Here is a 21039-nt window from a genome sequence, read left to right on the forward strand (position 1 = left end):
CTCCGGACGCGCAGGCTCAGCGGCCATGGCTCACGGGCCCAGCCGCTCCGCGGCACGTGGGATCTTCCCGGACCGGGGCACGAACCCGCGTCCCCTGCATCGGCAGGCGGACTCTCAACCACTGCGCCACCAGGGAAGGTGTAAGTTGGTGGATTCTGTACCGAAATCTCACTTGTGGTGCAGTTCATACTCACTCAGTAAATCCGGTCCCCCAGTTAGTAAGAAGCGTAAGTTTGTACATATTTGGTTAATCCCAGGAAGTAGAAATAGATTCAGTACCTACTATCATTCTAGATCTCTTCTTTCTGGCTATGGTTATAAGGTTTGGCCTGGCGTAGTGATTCAGAAACATTCACCTCACGCATTCTGGGTGTATTTTGGTTTATGTTGGAATAAAAAACATAAAAAAGTTGTTTTGGGGTGAAGAATGATTAATATTACGAGAATATTATCCTTCATTTAAGATATGTAACAGAAAGATAAATTAAGATCTGATTGTTTATATGACAGAGCTTCGGAGCTTTTTCCATTAACAAATATTTTACCGGACGTGACGTGTGACATTCTTTTTAGAATCATACACATTTCATAGAGTGAGTTTTACCACTATAGTTTCAACTGGTATTACTCTTACTACAGTTATAATCAGACTACTGTTCTTCTGAAGACTGAGTCTGAAAGTCCCTCAGAAGATAGAAACCTACCATAGGTTTTCAGTCCTTTCTTGGCTCGTAAATTGTCAATGAAAAGTTAGCTGAGTTTACCTCAAGAAACTGAAGCAAACGGAGCTGTGACTGAGCTGCTTTTCTTCTGTAGGTGCGACAGCGAGCCCAGCTCATACTGCCCGTACTTCTCCCTGGGAGCGTGCATGGAAGGCCTGAGCACCTTGTTTAACAGGCTGTTAGGGATCTCGCTGTGTGTGGAGCAGCCTGCAGAGGGAGAGGTGTGGTGTGAGGATGTTCGGAAGCTGGTAAGCGGCCCGGTTGGACTGAAGACGACAAGTGTTCCTTGTCTCCCGGGTTTGGTACTGAATTAACAGCGGTTTCATCTCAACTTAGCTTTGCCCCGATGGCGTTTGTCTTTGCTCGATGAAAGATCCAAATCGCCACTTCTGATGTTGGATGCTACGAAAGAAACACTTTTCTCTAAACATCAGTTGTTGCCTGAAATTAATGTAAACATTTAACAGCAGAGTTATTTCTCTGGAAAAAAATTTGTTTTTAAGGAAGTTGATAGAAGGTTGAGTCTTTTATGTCGACAAACCCTGGTTAAACGAGCGTTTGTCATTGCCCTTCACGTCCCCGCTGTGCCAGGTGTCGCATCTGTTAATTCCAGCTCCCTTAGGCACCTCCCACCCCTTCCCGCCCGCCCGTGGGCTCACGTTCGCGCCAGATGCTAGCCTGCGGCCTGTGATCTTGGTGAGACTCCTTGGACAGTCACTCCGAGCCTGGGATCCACCCTTCTGTCAGGGTCCGCTTCATGTGAGCTGCGACTATCGTTGTTTTTTCCTGATAAGATTTTGAGGCTTTATGGGCCCTGAGGTGGTGGTGTTCTCTTGTTTTACTCTTGGCTCACGTGCTTAGCGCACGGTTCACGAGAAACATGAACTGTCTTGTGGCCTCTTGGCTGCGCTTCGTGATCGTAGACCAGGTGGTGGTGGAGTCGGGAGGTCAGCGGGGAGCGTGGTTGTCACTGGGCATCCTTCTGTGCGCTTCACAAAATGACAGCGGGGGGTAATGTGCAGACGCACCGTGAAAAGAGTGAAAGGGCATGATGTGGGCGATGAAGAGCTTCCCCAGCTCAGGAGGGAGCCCCTTGTGGCTTTGCTCATGGCCGTTCCCCAGATGCCTTGAGTAGTCCCTGACACCAGGTAGATGCTTGGTAGACGCTTGCTGGAGTAATGAACATATGCTTGCAGGAAGCCCTAAAGCATAAGGTTGCTGTTCTTTATGGCAGAGACCCCAGGTTGTGCAAAGATGGAGACCATCTCTCCTGCGAGCTGGGCCTCTTGGAAGCCTGATTTGGGAGAAGCATGTCAGTGGTGGTATTTACTTACTGCTCTTCAGCTGAAGGCAGACACTGCGTATTGTTCCCGTATCCCAGGGTTATAGTTGGCGTGCTCACGTATCCTTACATCCTAAGATTGGAGGAGCTATAATTTTGTTGCTAAAATGGTCCAGTCGGCACCGCTTCCCACCTCTTGTGGGTGGTGTGGGCCCAGTGGCAGAGCCGCATCGCTGGGGACTGCCAGTCAGGATGCAGGGCTTGCGGGGGAGGGTGTCCTCTTCCGACAGAACTCCCAAATCATAGCTGTCCTGGAGATGCAGGAGAAGAGGTTGAGGGCAAAGTGGAAGCCACCTCGAGGTCACATGGGACGTAGGAAGTAATGAAACGTCTGTATTTGTGGCTCTGGGTGTTTTGTGAACAAGTTCTTGCGCCAGGAATGTGTTTCTTCTTCTAGAGTTTCTAAAGGCCTCATTCCCCACTAAATCCATTTTTTTTTCCCCCTAGGCCGTGGTTCATGAATCTGAAGGACTGTTGGGGTACATTTACTGTGATTTTTTTCAGCGAGCAGACAAACCTCACCAGGTGATGCTTTGTTTACAAAACGGTCTCTCTAAAGTAATCAGCAGTTAATTTGTATCGATGTGAACTTTTTTTTTTTTTTTTTTTTTTTTTGGGGAACGCTTCTTGTTTAAAGCTAAACCCTTTTCTTCATGTCTGCTTCTCTCTCTTCTTTGAAGAAACCCCATCTGTGGTCATTTTTTACCTGAATTTTTTTTTTTTTTTTGCGGAACGCGGGCCTCTCACTGCTGTGGCCTCTCCCGTTGCGGAGCACAGGCTCCGGACGTGCAGGCTCAGCGGCCATGGCTCACGGGCCCAGCCGCTCCGCGGCGTGTGGGATCTTCCCGGACCGGGGCACGAACCCGTGTCCCCTGCATCGGCAGGTGGACTCTCAACCACTGCGCCACCAGGGAAGCCCTTGATGTGAACTTTATACCTCACTTTTGTAGTTCCTAATATTTAAAAGGCATCACTGGGGACTTCCCTGGCGGTCCAGTGGTTAAGACTTCGCCTTCCAATGCAGGGGTTGCGAGTTCGATCCCTGTTTGGGGAGCTAAGATCCCACATGCCTTGTGGCCAAAAAACCAAAACATAAAACAGAAGCACTATTGTTAACAAATTCCGTAAAGACTTTAAAAATGGTCCACATCAAAAACATCTTTAAAAAAAAAAAAGGCATTACTGATGGTGGCTAAATATATAAATTTGAAATTAGGGTAGAATTTAAAGCTAATAAAACTTATGAAGGTAATTACATAGATCTGTATCTGTCATTTTTATCTGGGTCATGGTAACGATAGTAATAATGATAGCTGACATTTTACCAGCCCTTCTGTGGGCCCACCAGTGCTCTGGGTCCTTTTTCATGTCACATCTTTGAAAGTTCACGTCAGCCTTTTGAACTGGACACTGACATTATGAGGAAGCTGATGTCAGAGAGGTAAGGTTACTACTTGCCCAGAGTCACACAGTTAGAAGCACTAGGATTTGAACCCAAACTTCCTGACTAGAGCCCCAGCTCTCAGCCACTTTCCATACTTGACATGGACCTAGTTTCAAATGGCACAAGATGTGTCCCTGTGGAGACCCTATCAACCACCAGTTCACTCCTTATGCAGAAAAGTGAGGTTCAGTTCCTCAAGCTGCAAACCAGGTTTCCTGGTCGATCAGCTTCAAGCAGTTTTGGGCAGTTTGATTGGAATTGTCAAGAATTCGGGTTATTAAGTTCCAACAGAAATAATGGTACCTTATATTTAAATAGTGATTTCACAGTTTCCAAAGCAATTTTAGCAGACATGAGCTTATGAATCTGGGCAGCTGCTCTGGCGTTTGACAGGGTGGAGGTGAGTCTGGTGGAGGTGAACCAGTTTCCAAGGTGGTTTGGCTGGTAGATCTGGACAGTGGGACCAGGGTCTGGGTCGTTGACCTCTGCATCCTCTGTTCCTTCTCTCTGCTTGAAAGGCTGGAGAATCTGGGTTAGTGATCTGAGGCCCGGCTCCTAGTTGCCAGCCTGGGTGGTTCAGATTTGAGATGCCGCAGCCCTAGCTGTGTGCCCTTGGACACGTGACTTAGTGTTTCCAAGGCTCAGTTTGTTTTCTCATCTGAAAAATGAAATACTTGCCTCATAGACTCATTGTGAAGAGTAAGTGATGAAGTGTATGCGAACCGAGAAAGATACTCCAGGTTCCTTGCTTTGTGACAGTTGAGAGCTCGTCACCTCCAAGTGATGGAGATGGTGGTGTGGAAAGTGTCTCCTGGTTCATCGCCTGACACAGAAGGGGCTCCATTAACATCAGTGCCCCCTGCGGTCCACGGCTGTCCCTTCCTGCCTGCCGTGAGCACCTTGAGGGCGTAGGGCTGAGCTCAGTGGTGACTCTGTCTCCGGTATCTGGTATAGCATCACTCAACACATACTTTTGGAGTGAAGGAATGAGTTCATCAGCACAAGCTCAATGTATTATTGGTGTTTTAAAAACATTAATATGTTAGCAAAATAAAAAGCATTGGGATAAAAGTGTCTGCAACTAAATTAATAGAAGAATGGAATTAAGGTAAAGTTTGTACTCATACATTTTGATACAGCTTTATATTACCCTTCAGCTGACCTCAGCCTCTCTTCACTTGTCGTGTTTTCTTAAAGGACTGCCATTTCACCATCCGTGGGGGCCGATTAAAGGAAGACGGGGCCTATCAGCTCCCAGTTGTCGTTCTGATGCTGAACCTTCCCCATTCCTCAAAGACTTTGCCAACATTATTAACTCCTGGGATGATGGAAAATCTTTTCCATGAAATGGGACATGCCATGCATTCAATGCTGGGACGGACTCGTTATCAGCACGTCACTGGTGAGCCAAGAAGAGGGGACTTTAAACGTGTACATTTCATCTTAAATTGGAAAAAGCTTTTCATTTAGAAAATCTGTGGTCATTTATCGCAGATGGCGTCATCTTGTCCTTCCAACTGTGATGCTACCCGATCTTAGTTACATTTTTTTTCCATCCTTGACAACAGTTCTCACCAAGGAATGTCTCAGTTGCCTATCTTTTCAGTTTGTACCATTTTACATTTTGTCCTATATTATGTGGAATTTCAGTCTGTGGCCGTGTGTATGAATAAGCGTATCTCCTTAGCCAGGAGCACAGACTTAGCAAGTGAATAAGTGAATGAACTGTTGCCTCTTTTTACCCAAAACCAGTTAGAAAACCTCAAGGCATGTTGAAAAGGTATGACCAGGTGCTTTGTATTTCTCCTCTGCTTTCCCCTGCGTAAAGCTGTGGTCCCCCTGCTGACGGGTTGCTGTGTCCGGTGACGCCCCAGGCTTCCCTCCTGCTTATCCTCTCTGAGTCTTAAGCTTGCGATCAGACAGGGTCAGTCTGCCTTAGACCACCTGGGCAACTGTTGGTCTTCAGTATTTAGTAACTAACTTTACACACAGTATTTTGGGGGAGGAGGGAGGTATTTGAAAAGACTGCGGTAGATGGGCCGGACAGAATCATAAAGTGTCACCAAGTCTTGCTTACAGGATTTGTTCTTTAAATAATTTTGAGTTTGAAATGTTGCTTTTCTGTATTGAGGATTGACCTTGTTACCAGAAGCAATCAGTAGATAAAGTACTTTTAAAACAAATGAAGGATACGGGCACTTGGTGATGGAATTCATGAATTAAGTTCAATTGCTGTGTTAATTAAGCAAGAATGTTGTAATTTGTGTTTCAGGTATAGCCCAGCATAGCTGAAGACAGTTTTGTTTGTAGAGGGTGTGAGCCGTTGCTTTACAAGGTGTTCTATCCAGCGGTGCAAATATTTTGTTTTACTTCTGATACGTGGGAAAATAAGAGATTACTACAAACTTTTCTGTAAATATGTGCAATAATTTTATAGAAGTAAAATATTGACTTAATGAATTAAAGATTATCATAGTTCATCAGAAGTACAAATAAAAAATTTTAAGAGTGTTTGTAGTAGGATGAACGTGTTGATGTGATTCATGCCAACTTTTTTCTTTCTCCCCCATTTTAGGGACCAGGTGCCCCACTGACTTTGCCGAGGTCCCTTCTATTCTGATGGAGTACTTTGCAAATGATTACCGAGTGGTTCACCAGTTTGCCCGACATTATCAGACGGGGCAGGTAGGGAGCGTTGACTTTCTGTACGGTCCTCTGGGGCGTGGGGGTGGCTTTTGTGACCTGCGGGGTAGCGGTAACTCTTACTGCTTTTTCAGAACCTTCTCCGAACCAGAATCCTGCCGTTTCCTGATTCCCTTTCTTCAGCTGTAGCTACAGTCATGTGTGGGCAACAAGTAGCTGCCCTTTATTGTATGCCCAGTAACGTCCCGTCTAGTCCTCAGAGCCGCCCCCTGAGGAAGGCGCTGTGTCCTGTTTCCAGAGGGGGAAACAAGCCTCAAAGCCTGTCTCACCTCAGAAAAGCCTTTGCTCTTTCCTCTACCCTTTATGCTTCTGAATATTCTCTCGGTCTGAATGTGTGTGTTGTTTGGTAAACTATGATGCCATGTTTCCCCGATGTGTTTAGGTAGCATCTACGTGATGCCAAGTCTGAAAATTCCTTAATTTTGAGGTTTAGGTTTAAATAGTGCCTTGTAACGTTAAAGGTTTTTAAGTTCTGTAAAGTAGGATTAAGTGAGCGATACTTTACGGTAAGTTAGCTCTAATCTAACTGTCAACATTGTATGTTTACTGTCTGCGTGTCCCATGGAAAATGTATTCTTCTCTCAGAATTTTGGTGATACACTGTTACATTAGGTAGTGTTTTTCCGCCTTAAACTGTACCTCCCTGAGTGCCTGTGTACAATTATATTCATCTTTGAATCTTCAGCATTTAGAATTGTGCCTAACACAAAAAAAGCACTAAAAGAAATTAAAGGAAGGACTGAATGGAATCAGAAAAAGAAGGGCCAAACCCCACCTTTATTTGTGACTCTCTTTCCGGTTGTATCTCTGGATGCGTAATGTGAATTGGCGATTTCTATTTTTTGGACTTGATTTTAACCACTACTGTCAACTGTAGAATAATGGATGAGTTCCTGGAGAACTAATCTGAGTTAGTCTCCATCATAATCTGTTTCTGTGGTTAAGAGGACAGAATTGAAATATCTGTGATCCAGTCAGCTCCCTGCCCATCAATGTGCAGAGCTGCTCTGGGGATTATGTCACCTTAGCCAGCGACGTAGAAGCACGTAGCCCATCAGGCAGTGGCCTAGTTCTCCCAGCTCCACGCTTCGGGGTCTGGGAAGGAGGATGGCCTGACGCGGCTGCTGCTCCCGTAACCGCCCCGTTCCCGTCCTCGGGGGCATGGACGTGTTCGGGCACAGGGCGCAGGCTCGTGGGGAGCTGGCCCTCTGCTGGGGCCTCGGGACGGGCTTCACCAGGAGCTCCTGGAGGAACCAGGTCGTGAAAAAGTACGTCGGGTGGCAACTTGCCGGTGCGCTCGCAGCAGGCCTCATCCGTCTCATTACAGGACGTTTACTGAGGACACACTGAGGCCATAGGTGAGTCCTTCCGTCAGGAAATGGGCTCCATTCTCAGCACCTGAGAAGCAGCCGGGAGTAAGTGTGACAGCATCCCTGCACTCGTGGCCTGGCGTCTCGGGGTGCAGAGCAGGGCTGAGGGCAAGGTGACTTTAGCCGAGGGATAGTCCCCAGGGCTCAGAGATCCCGAGACAGGCAGGACAGCGCGTGTGGCAGGGTCAGCGAGGGGGGGGGTAGGGGGACGGACAGGGACGAACGCGGGAATGTCCTCATGTTCAGAACCTGCACCCCATCTGTCTCTGCCCCCGCCTTCCCACACCCCGGGAGTCCCGGCCCCTCTGCTCGCCCACCTGGTGACAAGGGAGATTCTCCTGTGTCCTGGGCTTCCCCTCGGGGCCGAGTCCCTTCTGTGACTCTGCCCCAGCCCCCCTTCTCATTAACCTCCAGCCAGCAGCCTCCCTGGAGTCCACCTTTGGACCCAAGGGCTCGTCCGTCCTTTGCTGCGGTCAGCGGTGACGAGGGCCAGAGCCAAGGTGCTGGCAGCAGGGCCGGGAGGGGAGCAGCCGTCGGAGGCTTGGCGGGAAGGGCCTGCGGCTGGTCAGATGGCGGGGAGGGTCTGAGAGCAGGGAGGCCAGGAGGAGTGCCACGTCTGAGGAAGGAGGATGGGTCTCGCCTTGGATGTCCGCTGCACAGCGTTGCTGCCCACGCGGCCGCTCGCGGCGCTAGCCTGAAACCCAGAGTCAAGTGGACACGCGGGCGTGTGGGGCCGAGTGGTGGGGAGGTTAGAAGCGGCCCGTGAGAGGAGCTGCCTGGGGGCTCCGGTTCCCGAGGACGCGCGGAGCGGGGCGCCTGCGGAACGGTGGCGAGACCCTGTCGGCGTCAGACCTAAGTGCTGGGCTGAAATGCACCACGACACTGAGGTCAGTTTAAAAATATTGTTGTCTGTTTCCAGAGCAATGAGAAAAGCCAGGAAGGGCTAGAACCACTGCTTGAAGGGTGGTGTAATGTCCCCAGAAAAAGACAATTCCTGTTTTACGACTGAATTCTTCAGTTAGAAGAACCATTTTTGAACAAGATCATTTCAAGAAAAGAATATTAAGTCCAAAACTGCACTTCAGACGAGATGAGATCGGCAGCGAGCAGCAAGCTGCTGTGGATTAGTTCCCATTTCGGACTCAGAAGGCACGTCCAGTGGGCCGAAGGGATTGCAGACACAGCCTCCAAAGCAGGAACCAGTGCTCGGTGGGACCTGTGGAGTCTGGAGAGGGCGCCAGAGGCACGGGGCACCTCGAGCCTCGCAGAGGACTCACTGGCCTCTTCTTGTCGGTGATTAAACACCAACTGGCTGGATGCTTTCACTTTAAGGGCAGTCCTAGCCTAAGGGCAGGAGCTAATTCCCTCAAATCTAACTCTCTGTAAAGAAATAACGTTAAAGAGGAACAGCAGGGTGCGTCTTTCTGCTTCATTTTGTCCTGCTGCACATCAGGGAAGGAATTTCTCCCCGTCACGTGGTCTATTCCAGAGAGCTGTCCGCCTTATTGGTGACTTATTAACACCTAGAAGTATTTTATCTGAACCTGAGCATCCCAGAGCCACTGGATGCCTTGTGGTCACAGAATTAGGAGTTTGCCTCTCAGATCTGCAGGTGCCATACAGCTGTCAGGAAACAAATACCAGAGGTGCTCATTCGAGGTTCAAACTGTCCTGACAAAGCTACAGCATCAGAGCTGAAGCAGAATTAGTTGTAAATCAATCCTAAACTCAGTAGCACAAGTGTAGCAGAAATACAGACTTGGTAGCAGCTCCCGTGGAAACATCCAGGTTTTTAGACGTGATGAACTTGATGTGACTCAGCGGTCTCGGGGAGTTCCTCCCAAACCTCGGTCGACCTTAGGCTGCGTCACAGGACCTGTGAGATCTGAGGAATGGGGGTGTTGTCTTTCTTCTCCATGCTCGTTGGTTCTGGCCTTCAGCCTAACCCTTCCAGTTGCTTCCAGCGGTTCCACACTTCTGGAAGCACAGGCTTTGTCCTCCTCTGAACATTTTCACACGCAGCTCCTTTTCTAGTCGTGGTAAAATACATATTACGTACAGCGTGCCAGCCTAACCGTGTTTCAGTGACTGTTCAGGGGTGTTAAGTGCATTGTCGTTGCTCTGCTTCCCTCACCACCGCCATCCCCAGAACGCTATTCATCCTGCACACCTGGCCCTCTGTCCCCCTTAGACACGAGAGCCTCATTTCCCCTCCCCCAGCCCGTTAGCCAGCACTCTGCTCTGTTTCCATGAATTTCACTGTTCTAGAGACCTCATATAAGTGGAATGATACAGTATTTATGCTTTTGTGGCTGGTTTGTTTCATTTAGCATAATGTTTTTAAGGTTCATCCAGGTGTAGCCTATGTCAGAATTTCTTTCTAAGGCTGAGTGATTTTCTGTGTGTGGATGGACCACATTTTGTTCAGCCTTTCATCCATTGATGGACACTTGGGTCGCTTCCACCTTTCAGCTACCGTTGTTACCAGACTCGGGTTTGGCTCCTCACTGCTCAAAAAGCCAATACTTAAGAGACAGGTGCTGGTAGGAGCAGAAAGTTTGCTTTATTCAAGAGGCCGGCGACCTGGGGAGAAGGTGGACTCGTGTCCCAGAACCAGTTCTGAAGATTCCGCTCAACCAGGAAGGTTTTTCAAGGGAAAAGGGAAGTGATCTCAGTGGATCGTCGAGGCCAGAGTTGTCGCTGCCCCTGCTGCGCGCAGCCTTGCGCACTCCTCGTGGTCTCTCCTCAGGTGCTGTCTTGTTCACACAGTCTGCTCACGAGACTCCTGCGCTGGGGGCTACAGACTGTTATGAGAAACAGTGTTGGTCCCGTTCTCTTGAGGCCAGGGCTTAGAATCGTGCTAGCCCGAGATTCAGTACTGCTCAGGAAGGAGCAGCTTGCGTCACGGCTGCAGTCTGGTCATCACGCAGCATAAACTCCTGTGCGGTTGAAAGGGGCCTGACGAGTGACAAAGACGCTTCTCTCACCCCTCCCCTCAGGAAGTTCCAGGGGTTTAGAAGCCCTGTGCCAGGAACCAGGGATGAAGACCACATGTGTATTTCTTTCTGGATCCCAGGAAGAAATATACGCCGTCTCCCCTCGCAGGGTCTGCCTCGTCCGTCCCCTTTGTCCTCAGTCCTCAGTTTCCAGCCCTGTCTCCTCCTGCCTTGTCCCCCCTCCTCGCCAGCACGCCTCTGCCCTCAGCGCACCGCATGCGGCAGGGCTGCCAAGCCCAGGGCGTTGCAGGCTACGGGGACTCTTGTTTCTTGTGGGATGACAGTGACATCGGTGATCCAGAAAGCACCCTGAGAAGAGGCTGCCACATCATGTAAAGTTGGGAGCCCCTTCCTCTTAGGAATGTTGTAAGAATATGCTTTTAGACCAGAAAAAGGAGCTGCAGTCTGTCCTCCTATTTGAAGGATACCATGCAGAGGAAGAAAATGTGTCTGCTGTGTCATCATTCCAGAAAACAGCATTACCGGGAACAGTGGCTGGGAATCAAATAAAGCTGATTTCAGCTCAGTAGATTATTCTCAAACATGATTGGAAAGGAGATGCCTCTGAAAGTAGTATGTTTTTATTTAATGCTTAATGTTGCAAAATCATATTGTAGAATGCACATCTAGGAAACCAGCACCCAACTTAAAAAGTAAAGTGTTACCAAATGCTCCTCTCTGGAGGTAAGGACAGTCTTGAATTCCTATTAGTTTTTTGATTAAAAATAGTTTTTACACGTAAGTTATTTATTCCTCAGCAACATAGTGTTCAGTTTTGTATTTGAGTTTTAAAAAAATATGGTATTATACGGTTTCTAACCTTCTGTGATTCTTTTTATAATCTTGGTATGCCGAAGAATCATCAGTGTTGCACATAGATGCAGTATATTTACTTTCAGTTCAGCATAATATTCTGTAATTTATGTACTCATTCTGTCATTGAAATGGGTTCTTCCAGGTTTTTACTAGTTCATCTGTATCTGCTGTGAACATTTTTTAAATTTTTCTCCTCATATTCATGTGCATGATTGGAATTGCTGGGTTTGTAAGGTGTGTGCGTCTTCAACTTTATGAGGAAATGCCATGTTTTTTTTTTTTAATTGAGATATGTTTGACATATTGTATTAGTTTCAGGTATATAATTTGATATGTGTACATATTGTGATCACAATAATTTTAGTTAACATCCATCACCTCAAATAGTTACGATTTTTTTCTTGTGAAGAGAACTTTTAAGATATACTCTTTTAGCAGCTTGCAGACACACAATATAGTAGTGTTAACTGTGGTCACCATGCTGTACGTGACATCCCCAGACTTTTCCACCTTATAACTGGACGTTGGTACATTTTACCCGCCACCTCTGGCAACCACCAGTCTGTTCAGTTTTTGTTTTTTTTTTCCTTAAGATTCCACACATAAATGAGATCACGCGGAGTTTGTCTTCCTCCGACCCACTTCCCTCTCCAGGCTGCCGTCCAGAACGTTCATATTTATGACCCTTTTCGGCAGTGGTTCCCCTCGCACCTCATCCTCATGCTGCCAGAAGTTTTAATTTTGCCAGTTTTGTGGTTGTGAAATGGAATGCTGTGAGGACCTTCACTACCAGCAGGACTCCCCGAGTACGTCTGGGTTGAACTTCTTTTTATGTTTTCATTGTTCATCTTTGTTTTCTCTCGCACGCCTGTTTCTCTTCTCATTTTCCTGTGTGACGTTTGCCTTTCTCTCTTGATTTCGCAGATTTCTTGACATGTTGGAATAATCATCCTTTGTCAGCTGTATGTCTGCTCTCAGTTTACAGCTTGTCTTTTCACTTTCTTTATGGTGTCTTTTGATGGATTGAACTTCATTTTAATTTTGTTGAATCCAGCGGGCTTTTTGTCCTAGTTAATGCTTTAAATATCCTATTTTTAAAAGCCTTTGTTTCCCTAGAAGTCATAAAGAGATTCTTCTGTTTTTTCCTGAAAGTTTTAGTGTCTTTCCCTTATCTTTAGGTCTTTAATCAGGTTGGAACTCCTCTTTGTGTGTGGTGTGAAGTGGAAATGCAGTTTCCCTTCTTCCTGGTGGATGACCAGTTGTCTGAGCACCGCGCACTCTCCGTCCAGTGACCTGGGGGGCGGGTGCCCAGTGCCCACCTGTGTGCACTCATCTGCTCTGGGGTCCCTCTCATTCCGTTGTTCTGTCTGACCTGATACCAGTGCCGTGCTGTCTGCATCACTACAGCTTTGTAATAAGTCTTGACATCTGATAGGGCACATCTTTTTTATTTGTTTTTCAGAAATTTCTTGTCAACTCTTGGTCCTTTGTCTTTTTTCTTACACATTTTAAAGTCAACTTACCCATTTTCTTGAAAAAAAAAACTATGGTAAGAGTTTGGTTGGGGTTACATTAAATCTGTAGGTCAGTTTAGGGAGAACTGATATTTGAATATTGAGGCTTCCAGGCCACGATTGTGACACACCTCTCCCTTCCTTCGGTCTTTTTTTTTTTTTTTTTTAAATCTCAGACTCCAGGGGAAAGTAATGCTGGGAATGTTTGGGTGGTGAGGTTGAAGAGAGTATGGAGAAGTTGTTAGAGTAGCTGTAGGTTTTTTTTTTTTTTTTGAAGATGTTGGGGGTAGGAATTTATTAGTTTACTTATTTATTTTGGCTGTGTTGGGTCTTCATTTCTGTGCGAGGGCTTTCTCTAGTTGCGGCAAGCGGGGGCCACTCTTCATTGCGGTGCGCGGGCCTCTCACTGTCGTGGCCTCTCTTGTTGCGGAGCACAGGCTCCAGACGCGCAGGCTCAGTAGTTGTGGCTCACGGGCCCAGTTGCTCCGCGGCACGTGGGATCCTCCCAGACCAGGGCTCGAACCCGCGTCCCCTGCATTAGCAGGCAGATTCTCAACCACTGCGCCACCAGGGAAGCCCTCCTTTGGTCTTTTAAGAAGCCTTTTAAAGTGTTTTCAAACTTCCTTCCAAAGAGTCTTGCTTAACTTTTATTAGATTTAGTCCTGGATGCCCCACCTTTTTGATAGCTTTATAAATGTATATTTTAAAAAAGTATGTTTCTACTTGTTTGTTGCTGGTGTTTAAATGTGCAGCTTATCCTTTATTGGATATATCTTATTTTTAGCAACTTTGCTAAACTTTCTTATTAATTCTAATAACTTGTCTGTGGAATTTTTAAAGTTTTTTAACCAAACAGTTACTCTTGCTGCAAATAATAAGCTATATTTTTCCTTTCCCATTCATAGGTCTTTTATGTCTTTATTCTGTCCCCCTCGAGTTACAGGACCCTCCAGTACAGGAGTGACGTGGAATAGAAGTTGTAATATGAGCACCATTTGCCTTTGTCCTAATTTTTTTTTTTTTTTTTTTTTTTCTTGCGTTATGCGGGCCTCTCACTGTTGTGGCCTCTCCCATTTGCGGAGCACAGGCTCCGGACGCGCAGGCTCAGTGGCCATGGCTCACGGGCCCAGCCGCTCCGCGGCATGTGGGATCTTCCCGAAACGGGGCACGAACCCGCGTCTCCTGCATCGGCAGGCGGACTCTCAAGCACTGCGCCACCAGGGAAGCCCTGTCCTAATTTTTAAAGGAAATGTTTCTAATGTTTTACCATAAAGCAAGCTGGGTGTTGTCGTAGGTGTAGTGGAGATAACAGGAAAAGGCAATTCCTTCCTATTCCCAGTTAACTAAGGTTTTATTTTTTCTTTTTAATCACTAACAGTTACTGCATTTTATCAGACTTTTTCTGCATCTTTTGAGGTGATTGGGTGGTTCTTTTCCATTTATCTGGTGATGTCGTGAATGTTGATATTAATGATAAGCAACCTTTGCGTGCCAGGGTTGAATGACTTTGGTCCTAACTTAATGTTATTTTTTTAATACAGTGCTGGCTTCAGTTTGCTAATATTTTGTGTGTGGAGGGTTTCTTGTATCTGTGTTTATGAGGGAGATGCGCTCGTGCTTTTCTTGGTCCTCTCTCTCTTGCTGGTGCTGGTATTAAGTATATATCCCATTTCATAAAATGAGTTGCTGAGAGCTCCTTCTTTTCCTTACAAGCACTTTTATGAAATTGTAATAATCGGTTTCTTGAAACTTTGTCAGAATTCAGCCATGAAACGATTCAGGGTCTGTCATTTTCTCTGTGGGAAGATTTTTTAAATGGCTGATTTCCTTAATAGTCACAGGAGTCTTTGGCCTTCTTTTCTTCTTAAGTAAGCTTTGCTAACTTGTAATTTTTGAGAAATGTAGCCATTTAACCCAAGTTTTCAAGTTTATTGGCATGAAGTTATTTATAGCATTCTTTCATGCTGTAAGTCCCGCCACATCCATGCTTCTTACGTCCTTTTCATCCCTAATATTCTTCTCTCATTTTTTTCTCTATTAATCTTGGCAGAGAGGATAAGTATCAGTAGTATTTACAAAGAACTAATGCAAACTTTGTTTATCCTCCCTGTTTTGTTTGTTTTAGTTCATTAGTTCCTGTCTTTAGTTCATTAGTTCCTGTCTTTATGATTATTCTCTCCCTCAATTTTTTCCCCCAGTTTCTTAAGGTGGACACGTAGTTAATTGAGTTTCGGTTTTATCTAACATGTGCATTTACATTTTAATGCTATAAATTTTAAACTGTGTGACGCAGTGCTTTAGCTGGTGCTATGATTTTAATACAAGACGTTTCTAATGTTGCTAATTTCCATTGTAATTTCCTCTTTGACTAACGAGCTTTTTTGAAGTGTAGTTTACAATTTTTAGACCTTTGTAGAGGAGTTGTTTATCTTTTTGTTATTGATATCTAATTAATTAGTCCGACTGGTATTGATTTTGCATTTTGTTGATATTTATTTTATGGCCTAGTGTGTCATCAGTGTTTGGAAATGTTCTGTTTGTGCTTGCGCACGTTGTATATTTTCTAATTGTTGGGCTTGGGGTTTCAAACCCTTCTGTTAAGTTAGCCTTTTAATTGTGTTGTTTAAATCTTTGATAGATGACTAACTTTTATGACCTAGCAAAAATTGAGAGATGTAAGGCTTCTACTAGGATGCTGGATGTATCATTTTTTCCCCTTAGTTTTGTCTCTTTTTAAAAATTATTAAGACTTTATTTATTTAAAGCAGTTTTAGGTTGGCAGCAAAATCGAGGGGAAAGTGTAGAGATTTCCTGTAGACCCCCTGCGCTGACTCATGCACAGCCTCCCCTGCCATCAGCATCCTCACCGGAGGCTGCATCTGTAACAGCTGGTGAACCTCCACTGACATGTCCACAGTTCACATGGGGTTCACTTGTGGGACCGTACGTTCTGTGGGTTTGGGCAAATGTAGAATGACATGTATCCATCATTATGGTGTCATACAGAGTAATTTCAATGCCCTATAAGTAATTTCATTGCTTTTTGCTCTATTTTGAGAATATTTTGTTAGGTGCATAAAAGTATAGAGTTGAGCTGTTCCTTCCTTCCTCGGGTGTTAGCCTTTTAATCTTCATAATGCTTCTTGTCTTCAAGTTTATTCTTCTTTTTTCTGGTAATTTTGTAACCCCCAGCTGCATTACTGATCACCAGAGATATAGTCAATTGACTTTCAAGAGAACCTAAATTTTTTTGCATAATTTTGTCCATTAGCCACTACACTGAAATGTTTGTTGTTCTAGTTATGTTTCTCACAAAATACTTATCAAGCAATAAATAATAGAAATTAACATTTATTATTTCATGTTTCTTTTTCTTATTTAATCTGTCCAGCAGTGTATGAAGTAGGTACATAGTTATCCACACTTTGTAGAAACTGAAGCTCAGACAGGTTAAGTAATTTTTCAGGGATCACACAGTAGTACTCAAATCAGTATTATAACATTGTGAGTGTTTTCTTTTTCCAGTTTTTCCTAGTTAAAAATCCCTTAATATCGTAGGAAATAGCTTATACTTCTTATACGTCTCACAAAAAAAACAGGCCCATTTCCATAGTAAGTGTTATTTTTAGCACAGTTCTAGTGCTTTCATTTTAGAACTGTTGTGTGTTGCGTCATTATAAGATTTAGCTTGTTGCCTTCATTTGTGAGAGTTAGCCCAAGGCTAAAATTGCTTAAGATGTATTTCCAAGGAGACGTACAGCCTTGTAATAAATCTTCTCCTGTCATCCTCCCAGGAGATATGAATAAGGCTTGAAGGTAAAAATTATAGTGCAACTAGAACTAGATTCCTTTGGGCAAGTTTAAGTTGTTTTGAAACGTTTCTTATTTTCGGCTTTAATGCTTCTCATTTATGTCTAGACAAGACCATTGAACCAGAGAGCAGAGACAGGTCTGACCCCAGCCCCACTGCCGGTGCAGGTGGCCTAGATCAGTCTCGGAACTTTCTGAGACTTCTCTGCTCTTTTACATAAAATAAAAATTTTAAAGTTAGAAACTAAAAACTAATAGCTCCATACTCACATCAAAAATTCTAGTCAGTCAAATTTAATAATATACGCCAACTGTAAACAAGGTAGGACTGCAGGTTTTTTTTAGGAAAAAAATACAAGTTAGACTCTGTTACACATTACAGTGTTTCACGTTGAGCCCTGTACGACTTTCTCTATGCCGCCCGTCAGGTGAGTCTGTGATACTATGCAAGCATTTCCAAAGGTTCTTTCATGCCATCTTAGTTCATAAGAAAACACTAAACCACTAATAGGTAAGAAGGAAGTGATGCTATTTGCTCTGGGTTTAGAGCTGAGACTTCGCCTCTTAGGGTCTGGCAGCATTTTCATTGTATTGATGATGTGCCTTCGGATTATTGACTGACAGCAGAGCAGGCAGCTTGAGACACGCCAAATCCAGTGGTTTCCCCGCCGTAGACATGGGCCGAGGTCGAGGGCTCAGGGTGCTGGGATCAAGCTGCGAATCGAAGCTGCTGACTCGTGGGCTGGATGGCTTCGGTGCTTGGCCTGCTGCCTCTGAAGCTTTTTCTTGTTTGAGGGGACCGTGTCTCAACAAGTTTGTGTCTTTAGAGCCAGCACGTTCCCAGGGGATTTCGGTGGTAGGAAAACAAGGATTTGTACCAGAGGATGTGTCTTAATTTTGAATATTTGTGCAGGTTCTACCGTAATACATTGTCTAAATGCTCATAAATAAGCCAGATATTTTATTGCAGTGCCTTGGCTCTGTAAGAATTTGATGCCAAAACTTTTCTTTTTTTAGTGAATGGTGTTTTTTGATTTATTTATTTAGTTTTTTTTTTTAATCTGGACTGGGTCTTTGTTGCTGCACCCGGGCTTTTCTCTAGTTGCGGCTAGTGGGGGCTACTCTTTGCTGCGGTGTGCGGGCTTCTCATTGCAGAGCAATGGGCTCTAGGCACGCAGGCTCAGTAGTTGTGGCTCGTGGGCTCTAGAGCGCAGCCTCAGTAGTTGTGGCGCACGAGCTTAGTTGCTCCGCGGCATGTGGGATCTTCCCGGACCAGGGCTCGAACCCGTGTCCCCTGCATTAGCAGGTGGACTCTTAACCACTGCACCACCAGGGAAGCCCTATGCCAAAACTTTTAATGTGACGCTATTTAATGCAGACTGGTGAGTTGTCAAGTGAGCGAAGATTTCTGACAGATTTATGAGGTTTCGTGTGTACAAGTTAAGCACACAGGGAAACATTCAGAGAATTCAAGTAATGCCAAGTTTGCTAACACATTTGCACTTTTGACAGTATTTCAGAAACCTTACCAAAAATGTTGTGCTTTCTGAATATAATAGGCAATCTATTAGTATTATAATATTTATGTTCCCATGTGTGGTCAGCAGACGGTGCAGCTGTGTTTACCCCGAGAATACAGTGAACCACGCCCTTCCTTGTGAGGCGGGGCACAGTCAGGAAGTTCTGGGGAAGGTTCGCTGCACAGGGGCAGCTGTGTGATCTGTCCTCCAGGCCTGAACACTGTGAAGAAGGGAGATGGGGCCATTCTCCGTCTCACATGACAGTACCCTGACCTGAAGCCACCAGGCCCACCTGTACACATGGCTACCCTTTGGCAGTGTTTAGAAAGACACCTGAGCTACCCGCAGGGACTTCAGTTTCTTCCAGTCAGTCAGTACTTTGCACAAGTTGATTGAATAGCTATTACCTCACCAAATTGTCACAGTAAATTTTTGCAGTTTTTTTTTTTTTTTTTTTTTTTTTTTTAATTCTCATCTTACAAATGAGAAAGCAGGATGCCCAGAGCCTCACCTGCTGTCAGAAAGCAATTGAGCAGCCTCAGAAAATGCCAGCCTGCAGCTTCGGCAGCCGCCTCTGTGCCGTCTTCCTATAGCCAGTTCCTTCGCTCAAAAGATTAGGACAATTTCATTTTGCTCGCCTTTGTTTTTCAAATCATTGTGATGATTATGTTTTTCTGAGTCAGGGCATCTCAAACTTCAATATGCATGAAATCATCTGGGATCTGGTTGAAATGCAGATTCTAACTCGGTGGGCATGGAGCGGCCCGAGACGATGTATTTCCAAGAAGCTTCCAGATCACACCATGACAGCTGACTGCGCCTCAGAGTCTGGTTGGGGCTCCAGAAATTTACATTCGAGACATGGATGCATCAGTGGATTTGGAGGAAGACATTAACTAAATGCTAGAAATAGGAACTCAACACCCAGCAGATCCTTGGGGTCTTTGGTGTTGACGCCGAGCCTTGGCATTTACTGGTGACAGGCTGCGCTGTCATTGTCATAGTCACACAAAGCCAGATCTCAATTCTTCAGAGCTCAACACAGCATTTTTGCTTTTAAATAAGGAACAAAGATAATTGTGGAAAAATTCATATTGAATTATTAAAATAAATTAGAACAAATTAGGTCACCATAGTTAACTGTTGGCATATTGTGTTCTAATTGTAGAAATAATAATTCTGCCATTTTTCTGTTTCTCACTGGGGGAAAACCTACAGTGTCTTTCTGCATTTTATAGCTAAAATACATCTTTGAAATAGAAATAACCTCCTCTACAGTAAGACAATAGGCATAATTAATTGAGAAGGTAATTGCCTTTCAGTCATTTAAGTACTTGCTGTCATCTGAATTCCTGCGTAGCTTCACCTGTACCTCTTTTGTGGCATGTAGGGCATTTCCCCATGTGATTAATTTTGACGTACATCCCTTTTCTGGGTCCTGGCAGAAGGATCAAGGGTCCGTTGTAGTGTACCTGGCTGCAGGGTAGGGTGCCGTGCACACAGTGGGTGCTTCATAAAGGGAGCGCAGTGGGCCTCCCTGCTCCCTGGCCTGCTGGGCTTCCTCTGTCCCTCCCAGAGAGAGGCAGGGCCGGCTTCAGCCCTGGGCTGATCATGCCTTGTGGGCCGCTACAGAGACAAAAACTGCAGGTGTGGTTGTTTTTTTTGAATTTTATTTTATTTTATTTTTAAACAACTGGTCTTTATTAGTTATCCATTTTATACATATTATATATGTATATATATGTATGTCAATCCCAGTCTCCCAATTCATCCCACCACCCCCCCGCCACTTTCCCCCCTTGGTGTCCATACATTTGTTCTCTACGTCTGTGTCTCAATTTCTGCCCTGCAAACCGGTTCATCTGTACCATTTTTCTAGGTTCCACATATATGCGTTAATATACAATATTTGTTTTTCTCTTTCTGACTTACTTCACTCTGTATGACAGTCTCTAGATCCATCCACGTCTCTACAAATGACCCAATTTCGTTCCTTTTTATGGCTGAGTAATATTCCATTGTATATATGTACCACATCTTCTTTATCCATTCGTCTGTCGATGGGCATTTAGGTTGCTTCCATGACCTGGCTATTGTAAATAGTGCTGCAATGAACATTGGGGTGCATGTGTCTTTTTGAATTATGGTTTTCTCTGGGTATATGCCCAGTAGTGGGATTGCTGGGTCATATGGTAATTCTATTTTTAGTTTTTTAAGGAACCTCCATACTGTTCTCCATAGTGGCTGTATCAATTTACATTCCCACCAACAGTGCAAGAGGGTTCCCTTTTCTCCACACCCTCTCCAGCATTTGTTGTTTGTAGATTTTCTGATGATGCCCATTCTAACTGGTGTGAGGTGATACCTCATTGTAGTTTTGATTTGCATTTCTCTAATAATTAGTGATGTTGAGCAGCTTTTCATGTGCTTCTTGGCCATCTGTATGTCTTCTTTGGAGAAATGTCTATTTAGGTCTTCTGCCCATTTTGGGGTTGGGTTGTTTGTTTTTTTTAATATTGAGCTGCATGAGCTGTTTATATATTTTGGAGATTAATCCTTTGTTCGTTGATTTGTTTGCAAATATTTTCTCCCATTCTGAGGATTGTCCTTTCATCTTGTTTGTTGTTTCCTTTGCTTTGCAAAAGCTTTTAAGTTTCATTAGGTCCCCTTTGTTTATTTTTGTTTTTATTTCCATTCCTCTAGGAGATGGATCAAAAAAGATCTTGCTGTGAGATTTATGTCAAGGAGTGTTCTTCCTATGTTTTCCTTTAAGAGTTTTATAGTGTCCAGTCTTACATTCAG

The 21039-nt window shown here is 44.8% G+C and overlaps 1 protein-coding gene across 1 annotated transcript in view; it reads left to right on the forward strand.

The window, feature by feature from the left end:
* The window catches only part of MIPEP (mitochondrial intermediate peptidase), a 133463-nt gene that overhangs the window by 39239 nt on the left and 73185 nt on the right, over window positions 1–21039 (forward strand). Inside the window, exons 12-15 of the mRNA XM_007471468.1 lie at window positions 826–970; window positions 2512–2589; window positions 4706–4910; window positions 6084–6193. Of these exons, the coding sequence (XP_007471530.1) occupies window positions 826–970; window positions 2512–2589; window positions 4706–4910; window positions 6084–6193 (538 nt within the window). The remainder of the gene's footprint in view (window positions 1–825; window positions 971–2511; window positions 2590–4705; window positions 4911–6083; window positions 6194–21039) is intronic.

Source organism: Lipotes vexillifer, unplaced genomic scaffold, assembly GCF_000442215.2.
Source record: "Lipotes vexillifer unplaced genomic scaffold, Lipotes_vexillifer_v1.1 scaffold543, whole genome shotgun sequence".
Classification (NCBI taxonomy): domain Eukaryota; kingdom Metazoa; phylum Chordata; class Mammalia; order Artiodactyla; family Lipotidae; genus Lipotes; species Lipotes vexillifer.